Here is a 17,770-nt window from a genome sequence, read left to right as displayed (position 1 = left end):
GTGAAAGTGTGAGTCGGTCAGTCATGTCTGCCTCCAAGGACTGTAGCCTGCCAGGCTTCTCTTCCACGGAATTCTCAAGGCAGGAATACTGGAGTGGGAAGCTATTCCCTTCTCCAGGGGATTTAAGGGAGCCCCTTTTCACTCCTAACCTGAAACTAAGGCATTTGTGTGCTTTTATACTAACCCAAAGGCTTCCTCGGTGGCTCAGATAATAAAGACTCTGCCTGCAATGCAGGAGACCCAGGTTCAATCCCTGGGTTGGGAAGACCTTGGAGAAGGAAATGGCAACCCACTCCAGTGTTCCTGCCTGGAGAATCCCATGGACAGAGGAGCCTGGCGGGCTACAGTCCACGGGGTCGCAAAGGGTGGGACACGACTGTGCGACTACCACTTCCACTTCAAAGGCCCCATAATCAGTTTTTAAAAACTCAAAGACATTGTCACATGCAATTTTTTATAGCCACCTATCCTTAGAGCCTACACTACAAGGCAAGAATGTTTACAATCTATTGTGGGAGAGGTTTTCTATTTCCCACTTGGGTGAGTTGAAAATGAAATCATCTACTAGTCTGAAACAAGCAGAAGGGCCATCGTGACCACATGGAGTAGACTTTTTTCCTTGGACCCTGGAGCAAGCTGGAATCAAGACTGCCAGGAAAAATATCAATAACCTCAGGTATGCAGATGACACTACCCTTATGGCAGAAAGTGAAGAACTAAAGAGCCTTTTGATGAAAGTGAAGGAGGAAAGTGAAAAAGTTGGCTTAAAACTCAACACTCAGAAAACTAAGATCATGGCATCCATTCCCATCACTTCATGGCAAACAGATGGGGAAAAAATGGAAACAGATTTTATTTTCTTGAGCTTCAAAATCACTGCAGGTGGTGAATGCAGCCATGATTTTAAAAGACACTTGCTTCTTGGAAGAAAAGCTATGACCAACCTGCTGCTGCTGCTGCTAAGTCGCTTCAGTCGTGTCCGACTCTGTGCGACCCCATAGACAGCAGCCCACCAGGCTCCCCCGTCCCTGGGATTCTCCAGGCAAGAACACTGGAGTGGGTTGCCATTTCCTTCTCCAATGACCAACCTAGACAACATTAAAAAGCAGAGACATTACTTTGCCAACAAAGGTCCATCTAGTCAAAGTTATTGTTTTTCCAGTAGTCATGTATAGATGTGAGAGTTGAACTATAAAGAAAGCTGAGCACCAAAGAATTGATGCTTTTGAACTGTGGTGTGAAGAAGACTCTTGAGAGTCCCTTGGACTGCAAGGAGATCCAACCAGTCCATCCTAAAGGAGATCAGTCCTAAATATTCATTGGAAGGACTGATGTTGAAGCTGAAACTCCAATATTTTGGCCACTGATGCAAAGAATGACTCATTTGTAAAGACCCTGTTGCTGGGAAAGATTGAAGGCAGGAGGAGAAGGGGACAGAGGATGAGATGGTTGGATGGCATCACCGACTTGATGGGCTTGAGTTTGAGCAAGCTCCAGGAGTTTGTGATGGACAGGGAAGCCTGGCGTGCTGCAGTCCATGGGATCACAAAGAGCTGGACATGACTGAGAGACTGAACTGAACTGAACTGGAGCACCAGGTATAGGGTCTTAATAACACATGTAATAATCATACTGTTAAAAATGGAGATTTCACATATGTTAGTTTGCTCGAGCTGCCATGACAGACTCCCACAGACCGAGGGGCTTAAATTAACACAGTGCTGGAGGCGGGAAGTCCAGGATCAGGCATGGGCGCTGCTGGCTCCTTCTAGGGCTGTGCGGCGAGAGTCTGTGCCAGGCTCTCTCCTCGGCTCGCAGGTGACTGCCTTCTCCCCGTGTTCCTGTCTGTGGTCTTCCCTGTGTGTGTGTCTCTCTCTGTGTTCGAATTTCCCCTTTTCATAAGGACACCAGTTATATTGGATTAGGGTCACCCGGATGACCTCGTTTTAATTGATCACCTCTATAAAGACACTATCACCAAATAAGGTACCCTTCTGAGGACACTGACATAATGAATTGGGGTTGGGGGCACTCTCAACCCGTAATAGACCCCTGTATACTCAATTTCCTTTCACCACCACCAGCCTCAAGCCCAGCTGCCCCTATTGTACTTTTCTGTATAGCACATTCTTCTTAATAGTCTCAACTTTTTCTGAGGCTTCATGTGTTGAGGGTGAATTTCAGTCAAACGATTTAAGTACCATTTGTGAGTAGAGGATAATGTCCATTTACAAATAACGAATTTGTGTTGTAAATTCAGGGCCTCCCTGGTGACTCAGACAGTAAAGAATCTGCCTGCAATGCAAGAGACCTGGGTTCAGTCACTGGGTCGGGAAGATCCCCTGGGAAGGAAATGGCAGCCCACTCCTGTTTTCTTGACTGAGAAATCCCATGGACGGAGGAGCCTGGCGGGCCACAGTCCATGGGGTTGCAGAGAGTCAGATGTGACTGAGTAAACTCAACACCATTCTAAAATAGGATTCTAAAAACCAGTGTATACAGGGACAGTATACCTCAAATAATTACACATCTTCCGGAAGAGCTAGCATAATTTAGTGGTTAGAAGAACAGACAGCTAAACCGCCTGGGTTATCATTCTCCCATTTACCAGCTAGCTGACCCTGGGAAAATTACTGAAATCTCTCTTGGAGTGTTCCCGTTTGAAGATGTAGATATTAGGTACCTACTTCATAGAGTTATGTGAATTTCAAAGGCTAATCCATGTAAGGAATACAAGGGAGAGTGCCTGGCACACAGTAAGTGCTCAATAAATGTTTGACACTATTATTCCTAGGGTGGCTGCTTTTCAGGAAGACACTCATTTGAGTAAATTAGGCCTGGTGTGTTTGTTAAAACATTATGTGCTAATTTGTGGAGACAATGTGTGTTTCCAGGGTACCGCATAATTTGATCTGAGAGAGCAGTTTACTTGTCATTAACCATATGCAGGCTTCAAAGAAATGTGGGGATTCATTTTAATCACTGAAGTACATGTAACTCATATTTATAAACATTTAACTCCTCTAATTTGGTGGTTTTCAATTTGTATTCCTGCTCCTGGAATCATGATTTGGGGACCCCTGGAAGATCCCCTGGGAGAGGAAATGGCAACCCACTCCAGCATTCTTGCCTGGAGAATCCCATGGACAGAGGAGCCTGGTGGGCTACAGTCCATGGGGCTGCAGAGCTAGACGTGACTAAGTGAATGGCACGCCTGGGTGACGGTGGTAATATTCAGTGTGCAGGTCCGTGTGACCTCATTTGTACCCCAGGTCAGACATCCCACCTCAGTCAGAGTAATCCCCTATTATCTATTGTATATATTACTATTCTGAGTAAAAGTTCATTTGAAAGAGCTCTACTACTAAAAATAGCTTGAAAATCACTCGCGTGGAGTATAGATGATTTATATTCTTCTGCCCCCCATTGCTTCCATTCTGTGTGTACCCCAGGGATGCAACTCATGCTAATATTAGCCTAAGCAAAACATAATTAGGAAGGTGAATCTACTGTGAAAAGTAATATAGCATAAATTAAATAAATTAAATATAAATCAAATCAAATATAAAACAATGCATTCAATTATCTGCCTCTCTGCCTCCCTGCTTTAACATCAGTATTTGAGAGGAGACTAATCTTCTTTCTGGGACAGGGCCAAGACTGGGCCAAGACCCATGAACATGTCAAACCCTGGAAGGACGGTGCTTGACCCGCTGGGCACGAGCCAAAGGCGCTGACATTTTGGTCAGCTAAATTCTGTCTTAATTGTTGATACATGAACTAGTCTTTGTATGTGGCTGGGAAAACCTATTTATAAGATACTATTATTATTACTTTTAATTAATTCATTTAAAAAATTGAGTATACAATGCATTAGTTTCAGGGGTACAGCAGAGTGACTCAGTTATGTATGTATATGTGACTTCCCAGGTGGAGCTAGTGGTAAAGAACCCTCCTGCAAACACAGAAGAGGTAAGAGATGTGGGTTTGATGCTGGGTTGGGAGGATCCCCGTAGGAGGGCACGGCAACCGACTCCAGTATTCTTGCCTGGAGAATCCTGTGGACAGAGGAGCCTGGTGGGCTACAGTCCACGGGGTTGCAAAGGGTCAGACACGACTGAATGAGGTGCACACACATTCACTCATATAGCTAAGCTAAGTCACTTCAGTCGTGTCCAACTCTGTGCGACCCCATAGACGGCAGCCCACCAGGCTCCCCCATCCCTGGAATTCTCCAGGCAAGAACACTGGAGTGGGTTGCCATTTCCTTCTCCATGAAAATATTCCATAAATGAATTTCAGTAACTCTTAAACATTCCACAAAATTTCCTAAGAACCTGTGAGAGTATAATACCTGGCAATCCTCTCTAAAACAGAAATTCACCTATCTGCTACATTACTGCTGATGATCTGAAATGTACATGCATATATGTATATTCTTTTTCAAATTCTTTTCCCGTATATTGAGATATTGAGTATAGTTCACGGTGCTATACAGTAGGTCCTTGTTTATCTATTTTATATATACTAGTGTGTATGTGTTAACCCCACATTCATAGCTGACCCTTCCTCCCCATCTTTCTCCCTTGGTTATCACGTGTGTGTGCTCTCTCAGTCGTGTCTGACTCTTTGTGGCTCCTTTGTACTTTTTCTCTCATAGGTAACAGTGATAACAGTGATGGAAATCAAGTCTGAGAGTTCCTTTCATTCATTCACTTGGTCATTCTGTAGATATTGACTGAGTCCCCACCTGTAAGCTCCAGGAATTATCTTGTACACCAAGGACACAGGAATGGACACAGGAGGATGCAGGCAGTTGCTCCAACTGTGGAACTCTTATTCCAAAGAGGGGAGAAAGAAATTACATGAGTAAATAAATATGTCAAGATGCATAGTGCTAAGGAGAAAAAAGAAGCAGGGAAAAGCCTAAAGAGCAGAGAATTCTATTTTAGAAACTTTAAATATATGTATCTTCTCTCTGCTGCGCCTCCCTGCTAAACCCAGAAGATGCTCGGAACATATTGAGTGAATTATTAACCCAAATAGATTATATTGGATCACCTGACTGTGAGACTACCCTGGATAGACCGTCCTTCTTGAAAGGTGCTTGTAGGAATGTAATTTGATATTTTGCTGCCAGAAACACATCTGAGTTGTTCACTCTGTCAGTGGATGTGCTTATGGGAATGCTAACAGATTTCAATACTAGCCTAGGTAGAGTGTGATTAGGGAGGGAAAACTCAGTTTCCTGAGTGAGTGAGTGAGTGAAGTTGCTCAGTTGTGTCCAACGCTTTGCGACCCCATGGACTCTAGACCACCAGGCTCCAGGCTCCTCTGTCCATGGGATTCTCCGGGCAAGAATACTGGAGTGGGTTGCCATTTCCTTCTCCAGTCAAACAGAACCAATTTGGGATCTTCTTTCCTACTGTTCTTCAGCCATTGGGCTGATAGAAGCTTCACTGTTTTGCCATCTTGTAAACATGTGGTAGGACTGAGCATTTTACCAAAACCAATGTCCTCTTTTCAATTCTTCTAGCCTCCAGGAAAGGATAAAGTCCCTCAGCTTGTCACTTAAAGAAATCACTGCTAAGGTAAGTACCTTTCTATGCCTACTTTCTAAAGAAGTTGCTGACGTTTTCTTTTGATATAATTTCATGTCACAGATCACCTGGGCTCTGGACAAAATATAAACTTGGCAAAACCATTCTGCAGGCTAAGTGATGGGCCAGCCCACGAGCCAGGGCCGAGGGCGGCTCCTCTGGTGGATGTTCTGGCTGTGGTCCCCAGGCATCGACGGGCTTGGCCTTCAGGGAAGGAAACATGATTACAGCTGTGCAGAATCAAATGTCTTTGCTTAAAAAGCCTTCTAGGATGGGTGTAATCTGACAAGTTGAACACATTCCCTTCCTGAAGGGCTGGGTTCAGGTTTTTCACAAACAGATGGAAATGGTACAGTAGGTGCTTTTTTTTTTTTTTTTTAAATAAATTGACTTTGAAATCATTTTGCCTATCTTACCTACCATTTATACTTCATGTCAGCACCTTGGTTTGCATAGAGATAGAGGACCCAACATTATTCCCTGGGAGCACATAGTCAATTCACGTAAATAGTCAGTGTGCAGCCAGTGAGGGTAACCACAGTTCACGAAACAAAACCCTCCTCCACAGAGATAGTTACTCCCCACCAAGTTATTGATGAACTATGAAGCAGGATCAATTACCCTGTAAATTATTATTAGAGGGGAGGCAGGGAGAGAACTAGGTCTGAATCATTAATGATTTGTGTTGGGTCTGGGAACCAGGGTGGTTGTAAGATGGTTGAAATATGTAAAGGTCAGGATTCTGAGCAGGGAGCAAAGCAGCCAAGAGTCCACCGGCTAGAGGGAAGATCTTGTTCTCCGTCCCCAGGGCGGAGAGCAGGAAGACCCGTGCGGGGTTTGTAGACCCCAGCAGAGCCAAGACAGTGGATGTATTCTTGGCAAAAAATGTCCACAGTGGCTCTGGTCCTTTTCCTGGTTTTTGTGTCTAGTTCACTTTTGAAAAAAATTTTATATGATTTTGCTAAAAACCACAACAGCAGTTTGATGGGCAGTTCTGCTCCGCACCGAAAAAGAGCTTCCTGTGAGACTGAGCCTTGGACCCCAGAACCCTCGAAGTCCAGCTGCCTGCCTTCCCAAAGAACCACCGCAGAGCGCTCACCCAGAGCAGGAGGGCGGGATGAGACTCAGGCGGCCATGTGGGGACCTGAATCCCATGCAGAACTTGGGAAAGAGCTTTATTTCAGGCTCCCAGTCTGAGTGTGGCTGATGCCTTGTCTCCTGCCCAACTGGAGACACTGGAGCCAGTGCCAATACTGGCTTGGTTTACCAGCTCTGTCATAGGAGGCAAGAGTGGATGCTCGACAGCACACCTGGATTTCCGCCTTATCCGTGACGGTGATGTCCCTTGGACATTCCTGTCCCATGCACTCTGTGACCTCCAGTGCAGCCACTGGGGAGGTGAGGTGGGGCCAAAGCTTCCTGGATGGGGAGGTGGTAGAAGCATCTCTTTCACTTCCTACTAGAAATTATGCCATTTATAAGTACATCCTAATTTCAGTGTAGAATTAGAACGTGAAAGGACTCTTGGGTTTGGGTTTATTGAGCATCAGACAAACACACATACTGTGTGTGTAACATGAATGAGTCTGGATCCCAACAGGGAGGATGTTGGTGTGTGTAATCTGTAACACAGATGGTGTTTGTACGTGTGTGTTTTCTACGACATCTTATTTCATGTGCACACACAGGTACACATGTGTGCACGACACTGGGATTCGTTGGTCGTCTCCAGCTGCTATGATATGCCCAAATGCCAAAAGCCTTTTGCTTTGTTTGTATCTTTTCTCTAAAACATTCACACAAAAAATTGCAATTCCCTTGCTTTTCCATAAAATTAACAAATGCATGCCTACGATTTTAAAATGTAAATCGAAAAGCTCCATTTGATAATGAGTTCCTTAGGGTCTAAGTTTATTTGGAAATAAAAATAGAGATGCAGGTTTTCTGGGTCATGCACACCTGCAGGCATGGGTGTTTGTGTATATAGGTGGGTGTGTACATGTGCACATACATGAATGTGTGTGTGTATCAGGGCCATATATTAGTCTATAGAGAATTAAAACTGCTCAGTCGCACACAACAACTTTCTCTCTACTCTGAACTTGATTGACCGGTGACCTTGAAGTAAAAGTCACAGCTTGGCCCAGCCTTCTTTCTTCGGTGTATTAGACACAATAACCTGATATTCTTTCAACTCCTTCCTCAAAGAGAGCTGGCACCTGCCTTCCACTCATTACATTTTTTGACTTATGGGTTACCCAAACCAAAGGTAATTAGGGGATAAAGGAGTTGGAAGAAAGTGTTGGAAATAAATGGGGTATCTGGAGGTTGGTAGATATTAGATTACATTCAGCAGTGCCGGAAAGAATGTACATTGCAATTTAATAAGAAGATTTAGAGGTTGTTTTATATTAATAGTGACAGCTCGCTCAATAAAAGAGAAACTGACCCAATTGTGGTTAAGAGAGACTGTGAGCTAAAATCAGAAACGCTGGACGTACCTGGATGAGGTGCAACAATTATGACCGGGGTGATGGAGTGGACAGAAATGTCCTGGGACCTCTGGTGACACGCTTTTGACCAAGGGGAGGGCATGTTCCTGTCATCAGCATGGGGCCCATGAGACTGCTTGGGCGGATGTAACAGCAACTTCCTTTACCTTCTGGTCCCGCCCCTGGGACGAATCTCAGGGCCATTGAGAGGGGTGTCTCCAAATTGATGGCTTTGGACAGTGGTTGCTCAGCTCTGCTGGTGCAAGCTTTGGGGTAGAAGCCTTTACACTGTCCCTTCATCCAGAGATTTTTATGAAGAGATTTATAAGAAGAGTTTTATAAAGCGATTTGGGAGATTACAGCTGCTTAATGGAAAGGAATATGCTGAAGACCATGGGGGCAAAGGCGTACTGTTTTAGGCAGGGTGGGCGAGGTCTGTGTTGATTTTAGAGTCTCTGTTGAAGTCTGAGGTCAGCAAAGCACTTCAAGGTGATAATGTCTAGCAGGAGCTGGAAACTTCTGGGGAGATTAAATTTTATATTTTCTCTGGGCTCTGTGAACCCACCTGGGTTTTTATTTCTTGAATGGAATGTTGGGGTTTTGGTGAGGAAAGAAAGGTGCTTCTAAGTAACATCCTTTGTGGATCCCCCAGATGTCTTCACATATGTATTCATTGTTATTCAGCTGTGCTCTCTGCCCTCGCTGAACTGGAGGTTTTTTTAGGTAGTTCATTAATCTCAGTATAGGTAGCAATTGAATACAAGGTTTTTACTCTAAATAAAAGAAACAAAATGTCATGTTTTAGCTTCAAACATTGTATTAAATAGCCTAAGACATCTGGAAAAACAAACTGAGATTTAAGATTTTTGCTATTTTTTAAAGATCAAGAGAGATGTAGGAAGTGAAATGCTAAAACCTGCAAACTTTCCTGAGATCTACTTGTCTATTTTTCAAATCTGGCTTCCCAGCAAGTATTTACCCTCAAGTTTTATTAGACAGCGTCCACTAGGAACTCTCTGCCCTTGATCGCAACATCTGTGCATCGTTATTTCCTGCCTACTATGTGCCAGACACAGAATGAAATCCCTGCTCCCATAGCGTGTGTCCTCCACAGAGAGTCAAGAGAGAAATGAAGGAGAATGACAGCAGTGTGTCAGCTGGAGAGGGCGTTATGGACAGACAACCTGCAGGGGCAGGTGGAAGGGGAGGAAGGGCTGAGGGGTGCTTATGTTCTGTGGGTGATCCAAACGGCCCTTCCTCCCAAGGCAAACCCTGTGGGCTGTGCCACCAGGGACAAGCCAAGCCACACAGAGGAGGATGCCAGCATGCAGAGGCCCTGGGGAGGGAGCAGGGAGAGGGCTCCAGTTATTTCCTTGTGGTTGTATCCACTTGTGCAAGCTCATCTCAGTCTCTTCCCTCCCTCCTCCCTGCTCCCTCCCTCCTCCCTGCTCCCTCCTCCCTCCCTGCTCTTTCCCTCCTCCCTCCCTCCTCCCTGCTCCCTCGTCCCTCCCTGCTCTCTCCTCCCTCCTCTCCCTCTCTCCTCCCTCCCTTCTCTTTCCCTCCTCCCTCCCTCCTCCCTGCTCTCTCCCTCCTCCCTTCTCCCTCCTTCCTCCCTGCTCTCACCCTCCTCTCCCTCCCTCCCTCCTCCCTGCTCCCTCCTCTCCCTGCTCCCTCCTTGCTCTCTCCCTCCTCTCCCTCCCTCCCTCCTCCCTCCTCTCCTTCCTTCCTCCCTGCTCCCTCCTTGCTCTCTCCCTCCTCTCCCTCCCTCCCTCCTCCCTCCTCTCCCTCCTTCCTCCCTGCTCCCTCCTCCCTCCCTGCTCTTTCCCTGCTCCCTCCCTCCTCCCTGCTCCCTCCCTGCTCTTTCCCTCCTCCCTCTCTCCTCCCTGCTCTTTCCCTCCTCCCTCTCTCCTCCCTGCTCTCTCCCTTCTTCCTCTTCCCTCCCTGCTCTCTCCTCCCTCCTCTCCCTCTCTCCTCCCTCCCTGCTCTCTCCCTCCTCCCTCTCTCTTCCCTGCTTCTCCCTGCTCCCTCCTCCCTCCCTGCTCCTTCCTCCCTCCCTGCTCTTTTCCCTCTTCCCTCCCTCCTCCCTCCCTCCTCCCTGCTCTCTCCCTTCTCCCTCCTCCCTCCCTGTTCTCTCCCTCCTCTCCTCCCTCCCTCCTTCCTCCCTGCTCTCTCCCTCTTCCCTCTCTCCTCCCTGCTCTCTCCCTCTTCCCTCTCTCCTCCCTGCTCTCTCCCTCCTCCCTCTCTCCTCCCTGCTCTCTCCCTCCTCCCTCTCTCCTCCCTGCTCTCTCCCTCCTCCCTCTCTCCTCCTTGCTCTCTCCCTTCTCCCTCCTCCCTCCCTGGTCTCACCCTCCTCTCCCTCCCTCTCTCCTCCCTCCTCCCTCCCTGCTCTCTCCTCCCTCCTCTCCCTCTCTCCTCCCTCCCTGCTCTCTCCCTCCTCCCTCTCTCCTCCCTGCTTCTCTCTGCTCCCTCCTCCCTCACTGCCCCCTCCTCCCTCCCTGCTCTTTCCCTCTTCCCTCCCTCCTCCCTCCTCCCGCCCCCTCCCTCCTCCCTCCCTGCTCTCATCCCTCCTCTCCCTCCCTCCTCCCTCCCTGCTCTCTCCCTCCTCTCCCTCCCTCCCTCCTCCCTCTCCTCCCTCCTCTCCCTCCCTCCTCCTTGCTCACTCCCCCTCCCTTCTCCCTCCTCCCTCCCTGCTCCCTCCCTCCTCTCTCCTCTCTCCTCCCTCCTCTCTTCTCTCCCTCCTCCCTCCTCTCCTCCTCCTCCCTCCTTCCCTCCCTCCCTCTTTTCTTTCTTCCTTCCATCCTTCCTTCCTTTATGTGTTGCTTGTCTTTTAAGAAATTGCCTGTGGTTATTCTGTATCGCCCCTTTACCGCTTATAAACCTAGGAATCTGGCTGGTGTTCTGTCGCCCTCTAATCTTTACCTGAGTAAATGATGAGTCATGGCTGCCTCTCTCTTTCTAGGTGTGTATGAGTGAAAGACTCTGCAGTGCCCTGAGAAAGAAGGTTAACGATATTGAAATCCAACTGCCAGCACTGTTTGAAGCCAAAATGCTTGCCATCTCAGGTACCTGGGACAGAGGGGACGTGGAGACAGCTGGAGTGAGTGATGACAAATGCCGCACCCCTTTCTCGTCCTGGGTTGACATTCTTCCTGTGCCTGAACGTTGTGTAGCATTCTACCCGTCACTTGACAACTCAGAGCCTTCCCAGGGAGTCTCACTGAAACTCATGGAATAGATGGGCAGTGTGGCTTCTTTATAAGGGATGGGTTGTTATTTTTTACTTGCTAAGTCGGGTCCAGCTCTTGTGACCCCATAGACTGTAGCCTGCAGGCTCCTCTGTACATGGGATTTTCCAGGCAAGAATACTGGAGTGGATTACCGTGTCTTTCTCCAGAGGATCTTCCCGACTCAGGGATTGAACCTGCATCTCCTGCATTGCAGACGGAGTTTTTACCACTGAGCCACCAGGGTACTCCTATAAGGGATGCATCAGTTCAGCTCAGTTGCTCAGTCATGTCTGACTCTTTGTGACCCCATGAACTGCAGCACGCCAGGCCTCCCTGTCCATCACCAACTCCCGGAGTTCACTCAGGCTCACGTCCATCGAGTCAGTGATGCCATCCAGCCATCTCATCCTCGGTCGTCCCCTTCTCCTCCTGCCTCCAATCCCTCCCAGCATCAAAGTCTTTTCCAATGAGTCAACTCTTCACATGAGGTGGCCAAAGTATTGGAGTTTCAGCTTTAGCATCATTCTTTCCAAAGAAATCCCAGGGCTGATCTCCTTCAGAATGGACTGGTTGGATCTCCTTGCAGTCCAAGGGACTCTCAAGAGTCTTCTCCAACACCACAGTTCAAAAGCATCAATTCTTCAGCGCTCAGCCTTCTTCACAGTCCAACTCTCACATCCATACATGACCACAGGAAAAACCATAGCCTTGAGTAGACAGACGGACCTTAGTCAGCAAAGTAATGTCTCTACTTTTGAATATGCTATCTAGGTTGGTCATAACTTTCCTTCCAAGGAGTAAGCGTCTTTTAATTTCATGGCTGCAGTCACCATCTGAAGTGATTTTGGAGCCCCAAAAATAAAGTCTGACACTGTTTCCACTGTTTCCCCATCTATTTCCCATGAAGTGATGGGACCGGATGCCATGATCTTCGTTTTCTGAATGTTGAGCTTTAAGCCAACTTTTTCACTCTCCTCTTTTACTTTCATCAAGAGGCTTTTTAGTTCCTCTTCACTTTCTGCCATAAGGGTGGTGTCATCTGCATATCTGAGGTTATTGATATTTCTCCCGGCAATCTTGATTCCAGCTTGTGTTTCTTCCAGCCCAGCGTTTCTCATGATGTACTCTGCATAGAAGTTAAATAAGCAGGGTGACAATATACACCCTTGACGTAGTCATTTTCCTATTTGGAACCAGTCTGTTGTTCCGTGTCCAGTTCTAACTGTTGCTTCCTGACCTGCAAACAGATTTCTCAAGAGGCAGGTCAGGTGGTCTGGTATTCCCATCTCTTTCAGAATTTTCCAGTTTATTGTGATCCACACAGTCAAAGGCTTTGGCATAGTCAATAAAGCAAAAATAGATGTTTTCCTGGAACTCTCTTGCTTTTCCCATGATCCAGTGGATGTTGGCAGTTTGATCTCTGGTTCCTCTGCCTTTTCTAAAACCAGCTTGAACATCTGGAAGTTCACAGTTCACATATTGCTGAAGCCTAGCTTGGAGAATTTTGAGCATTACTTTACTAGCGTGTGAGATGAGTGCAATTGTTCGGTAGTTTGAGCATTCTTTGGCATTGCCTTTCTTTGGGATTGGAATGAAAACTGACCTTTTCCAGTCCTGTGGCCACTGCTGAGTTTTCCAAACTTGCTGGCATATTGAGTGCAGCACTTTCACAGCATCATCTTTCAGGATTTGGAATAGCTCAACTGGGATTCCATCACCTCCACTAGCTTTGTTCGTAGTGATGCTTTCTAAGGCCCACTTGACTTCACATTCCAGGATGTCTGCCTCTAGATGAGTGATCACACCATCGTGATTATCCAGGTTGTGAAGATCTTTTTTGTACAGTTCTCCTGTGTATTCTTGCCACCTCTTCTTAATGTCTTCTGCTTCTGTTAGGTCCATACCATTTCTGTCCTTTATCGAGCCCATCTGTGCATAAAGTGTTCCCTTGGTATCTCTAATTTTCTTGAAGAGATCTCTAGACTTTCCCATTCTGTTGTTTCCCTCTATTTCTTTACATTGATCGCAGAAGAAGTCTTTCTTATCTCTTCTTGCTATTCTTTGGAACTCTGCATTCAGATGCTTATATCTTATAGGACTCTTAAAAATGCAGGAGCACACATTATATAAAATAGCTATTTGTGTAGTTTGCTTTTCCAGTTTCTGTTTAAGAGTTTAGAGATGAGATGTACTCTGGATGCCATGTAATTCTAGCCAGGGTTTCTATAGATGTATGTATCTGGAGATGCTTAGTGAGGGTGTGATCAACCGCTTCCTATAGGGGAAAGAGTGATAGCAGGAGACAAACTAATGTATTCAGAGTAACAACCTAGTCATAGATAAGAGATTCCTGGAGGATTTTCAGTGGATCATTATCCTTCCTTAATTTGGTAGTTATAAAGGGATATACTTTTCCATTAATCAGTAGGCTGAAAAGATGAGTGTCTGAAAATAGGATCTTACTCTATCATTTGAATAGTACTTAAAGAAAAGATTTATTTAATGTATTGGCTGTGGGTCTTTGTTGCTGTACGTGGGCTTTCTCTAGATGCGCTGTGCAGTTTTCTCGTTGTGGTGGCTTCTTATTGTGGACCATGGGCTGGGTAGTTGTAGCCCACAGGCTTAGTTGCCCCGAGGCATGTGGCATCTTCCTGGACGAGGGATTAAACTGGTGCTCCCTGCATTCTTAACCTCTGGACCACCAGAGAAGCCCCTGAACACTGCTTTTGAGCATTCCTCGCGTTTGTTATTATCTTTCCACATCAGCTCTATCAGGTAGGAGGGAGAAACACTGTGATCCCGAGGAAGAGAGGGAGAGGTTGAGGCCCTGGAACGTGTCCTGTGGTCCAGTTAACCCCATTAACGGTGTGCTGCTAGATCAGGGCTAGTGTCCAGGTGTGATGTATGGGTTTTTAACCCAGTTATGCAATGACAGCCTGTTTTATAAGCTGAATGAATCCATAGTGCATCAACTCCAGAAGAAACATAAAAACTTAATGAAAAGGTATAATAATTACATGTATGGGTTTTAAATGGCATTTTAAGAAGGAATACAATAATTGGCAGCTTCTGCTCTTCAGATCATTAAACAACTAATGTTGGCAGCTAACGAGCAATTTGGTGCCTGGTGCAGTCACGCGTATTATTTACAGCCCGTAGAACACGCGGGCGCGCGTGTGGGGCTCGGCTGTCGACAGCTTCACATTCCATTTCCTTCGAATTATGGCCCCATTTGCTAAGAGGAAAAAAGATTGAATACAGTCTTGCTTCTGAATTAGGGTTTTTGCCTTTCTTGATCAATGTATCTTTCTCAGGAATGCAGGTGGATGTGTCTCTGTTAAGCCCAGGGGAGGAGATGCATCATTTGGGCAGCAGAGAAACCCTCTCTCAAATGTGAATTATCTCCTGTTTAGGATCCAGGGAAAATTCTTAAGATGGTATCTTGCACAGAGGGCCTGAGTTTTCTGTGTAGTTTTTAGATCAGCTGAGAAACTGGTGAGAACTGATTGGATGAGGGGTTCCCCGAGTTAACTGGGGTGGGAACACACCCCCCACATCCTATTTCCCAGACACTCTTGAGCCCCGTGGTGAACAGCCCTTTCAGTCCATGGACCGCCCTGTGGGTTGGATTGGTGACACATGCTCATCATCAGCTTCTGTGGTGGTGTTGGTTTAGTCACTAAGTCCCACTCTTTGCAACGCTGTGGACTGTAGCCCACCATGCTCCTCTGTCCATGGGATTTTCCCGGCAAGAATACTGGCGTGGACTGACATTTCTTCCAGCGATCTTTCTGACCCAGGGATCAAACCCACGTCTCTTGTATCTCCTGTGCTGGTGGGCAGATTCTTTACTGCTGAGCCACCAGGGAAGCCCCTTAACTTCTGTACGTGATGCAGTTTCCATTTCCTTTTGGGCTGTGCTCCACAGCAGGGAGGGTCAAGGTGGGAGGAGGTACTCTTTTTAGGATTCTGGCAGGTCTGTTTTTATATAGTCAGAATAGCAAACCCTCACTCTGTTAGACAAAAGCACAAACATCTCCAAGAGAGGCCTTTCTCTATTTTAGGATCTCTGTGAGGATGCTAGGACAATGCTCCGAGGTTCTTAGAAGCCCTACTGAATGAGAGGACCCTATGGGATACCCTTAGGTTCTTAGAGGCCCTTTTGTTGGTCTGAAAGTGTCTAGATCTCCCATCCTGGTTTTGATCAACGGACTGAGGCTATCCTCTTGATTTAGGAATCATCTGCTCTCTGCAGAGAAGTGGAATAATAAAAATATATTGGTTAGGTACAATGGCAGCCTGAAATCCTCCTTGTTTTATGTGTGTGTGTGTGTGTGCTTGCTTAGTCGCTCGGTTGTGTCCCACTCTTTGCAATCCCAGGACTGTAGCCCGCCAAGCTCCTCTATCCAGGAGATTTCCTAGGCAAGAATGCCATTCCCTTCTTCAGGGGATCTTCCTGACCCAGGGATTGAACCCGCGTCTCCTGTATTGGCAGGCAGATCCTTTGCCACTGTGTGATTTGGAGGGAAATAGGAACATTCTTAGAAATAAAATTCATTTTTCTAGGTAATACAAAATATTTGCTTTTCTCTAAAAAGTTCATGGTTTTGATCAATGGCTGGGGGATCTGATAGACTCAGTAAAGGTTTTTCAAAGATGATGTTTATCCAAGGTGGAACTAGAGACCTGCCAAATGAGAAGAAGGAAAGGGTATTGTTGAAACCTTAATAGCAAGGGAGTCAACCACCATCACTTATGCTGTGGCAGAAGCTCCAAGGCAGACAGAGGAGTGGGAAAGCTTTGCAGTGGAAAAAAAAGGAGGTTCCAGTAAGGAATGGAAGCTGTTGGCCTCGAGGAAGCTAGGGGTGAGGTAACTAGAGCACCCAGTGTGATTGCTTAGGGGAGCATATTTGGCTTTCTCTGATTGGTCCTAAGCTGGAAGCAGGGACAAAGGTTAGGGAAGCTGTTATCAATCAAGTGCTGGCTATTTAGGGCCGGTTGTTACAGAAGCTGTTGTTTAGCTTTGTGGGCTGTGGATAGAGAAAGCGTCTGCCTGCCTACAAGTCTGCCTTATAGCTGGCTGGCCTCCTCTGCTGGTTGCTGTGCTCAGGGCTGTGTTTCCTTGGTGCACTGCTGCAGGCTGGGATTCTGTTCTACGTATGATCTGGCCACTGTCTATCTGTATACTGTATACTCTCCAGGCAGCTCATTTTCTCAAGCTAGTTGAAGCAGTCTATGTTTTATGTATTAATAAAATCCTGTGTTACAGCATTCTGTTCCCCGCATCTCCTCTATGCAATGTGGCCATTTCCAAAATGTTTGATGTGCAGAGCCAGTCACGGAACTTGGCTCACAGAAGATGTTTTTCAGTGTCTCAGGAAATCATGGTGGCTGGAAGAAAGAAACAAAACCAGCAGAAAATAGCAGATTCTAGCTGAAGGAGCTACCACGGATAGGGGGATGGGTGCAGTTGGCTGGTGCTTGATTGTGGCCTTGACATTGCTGAGGGCGGTGCCTAGAAGGCAGACGGTGTGGACTTGAACTTGGAATTCCTCAAAAAATCTGGTGTCACACCAGAGAAGAGATGCAGGATTCTATTAGTTAGGGGTTTATGTTCAACACTGGCTTTATTTCTTTTTCCCTAGTCAAGCATAGCTCAAATTTGGGTAGGTAGAAGAGGATGGGAAGACAGAGAAGCCTGGCATTCTGCAATCCATGGGGTCAGAAAGAGTCGGACACAACTGAGTGACTGAACTGAACTGAACTGAAGAGGATAATTTTAGGAGAATCATCACAAATGGAAACACACTTGGCCCAGCGAGTACCATGCGTGTGCACGTCCCCGTGGGCGGACGTCATTGTGAGGCCTGGGCACTGACCGAGTGAAACAGCCCCTCTGAGCACAGGATTCAACTCACCTTCTTGTGGTTCCCTCCCTGTGTGAATGACTTGTGGCCATGTGTTTACCAAGTCCCTTACTGAACTGTATTTGGTAGAATGAGCACCTACCATGAGGTTGGAAGAACCAAGTCTTAGGCATTATGAATAGGAAGTCACTATTATTCCATAATTATTTGGAGACTTATTTGACCAAGTGACTTAGGAAGACTGTTCTCGGGAGGAAGTTGCACACTTTGCACCTTCTGCCTGGAGTCTCTGGGGCCCAGTTGGTGCTTACCCCACATTTTATTAACTCTGTAGCCTTGAGAATATGGCCCTGCAGGATGAGAGTGAGGGTGAGGGTTAGGTCTGGGGTATTGGTGGGGGCTCCTTCAGCCCAGGCTGAGAAGGGAACTTGAAGGTGCCGCATGTGCTGGGACTGCGTTGTTCATCGGCAACCACACCTCTGGGGCAGGTCCTTGGGCTTCTTTGGGGCCCTTCTGGGGGTTTCACCAGTGGCGGCCCTCACTGGCCATTTTTCAGACAGAAGTCATGGATCCAGAAAAGTTTC

The 17,770-nt window shown here is 46.7% G+C and overlaps 1 protein-coding gene across 1 annotated transcript in view; it reads left to right on the top strand.

Moving 5' to 3' along the window:
• The window catches only part of DISC1 (DISC1 scaffold protein), a 362,163-nt gene that overhangs the window by 104,625 nt on the left and 239,768 nt on the right, over positions 1-17,770 (top strand). The window contains exons 7-8 of the mRNA XM_068983084.1: positions 5,537-5,591; positions 11,052-11,154. Of these exons, the coding sequence (XP_068839185.1) occupies positions 5,537-5,591; positions 11,052-11,154 (158 nt within the window). The remainder of the gene's footprint in view (positions 1-5,536; positions 5,592-11,051; positions 11,155-17,770) is intronic.

Source organism: Capricornis sumatraensis, chromosome 10 (assembly GCF_032405125.1).
Source record: "Capricornis sumatraensis isolate serow.1 chromosome 10, serow.2, whole genome shotgun sequence".
Taxonomy (NCBI): Eukaryota; Metazoa; Chordata; class Mammalia; order Artiodactyla; family Bovidae; genus Capricornis; species Capricornis sumatraensis.
The sequence above is the reverse complement of the archived record's forward strand: the minus strand, read 5'-3'. Positions and strand labels throughout refer to the sequence as shown.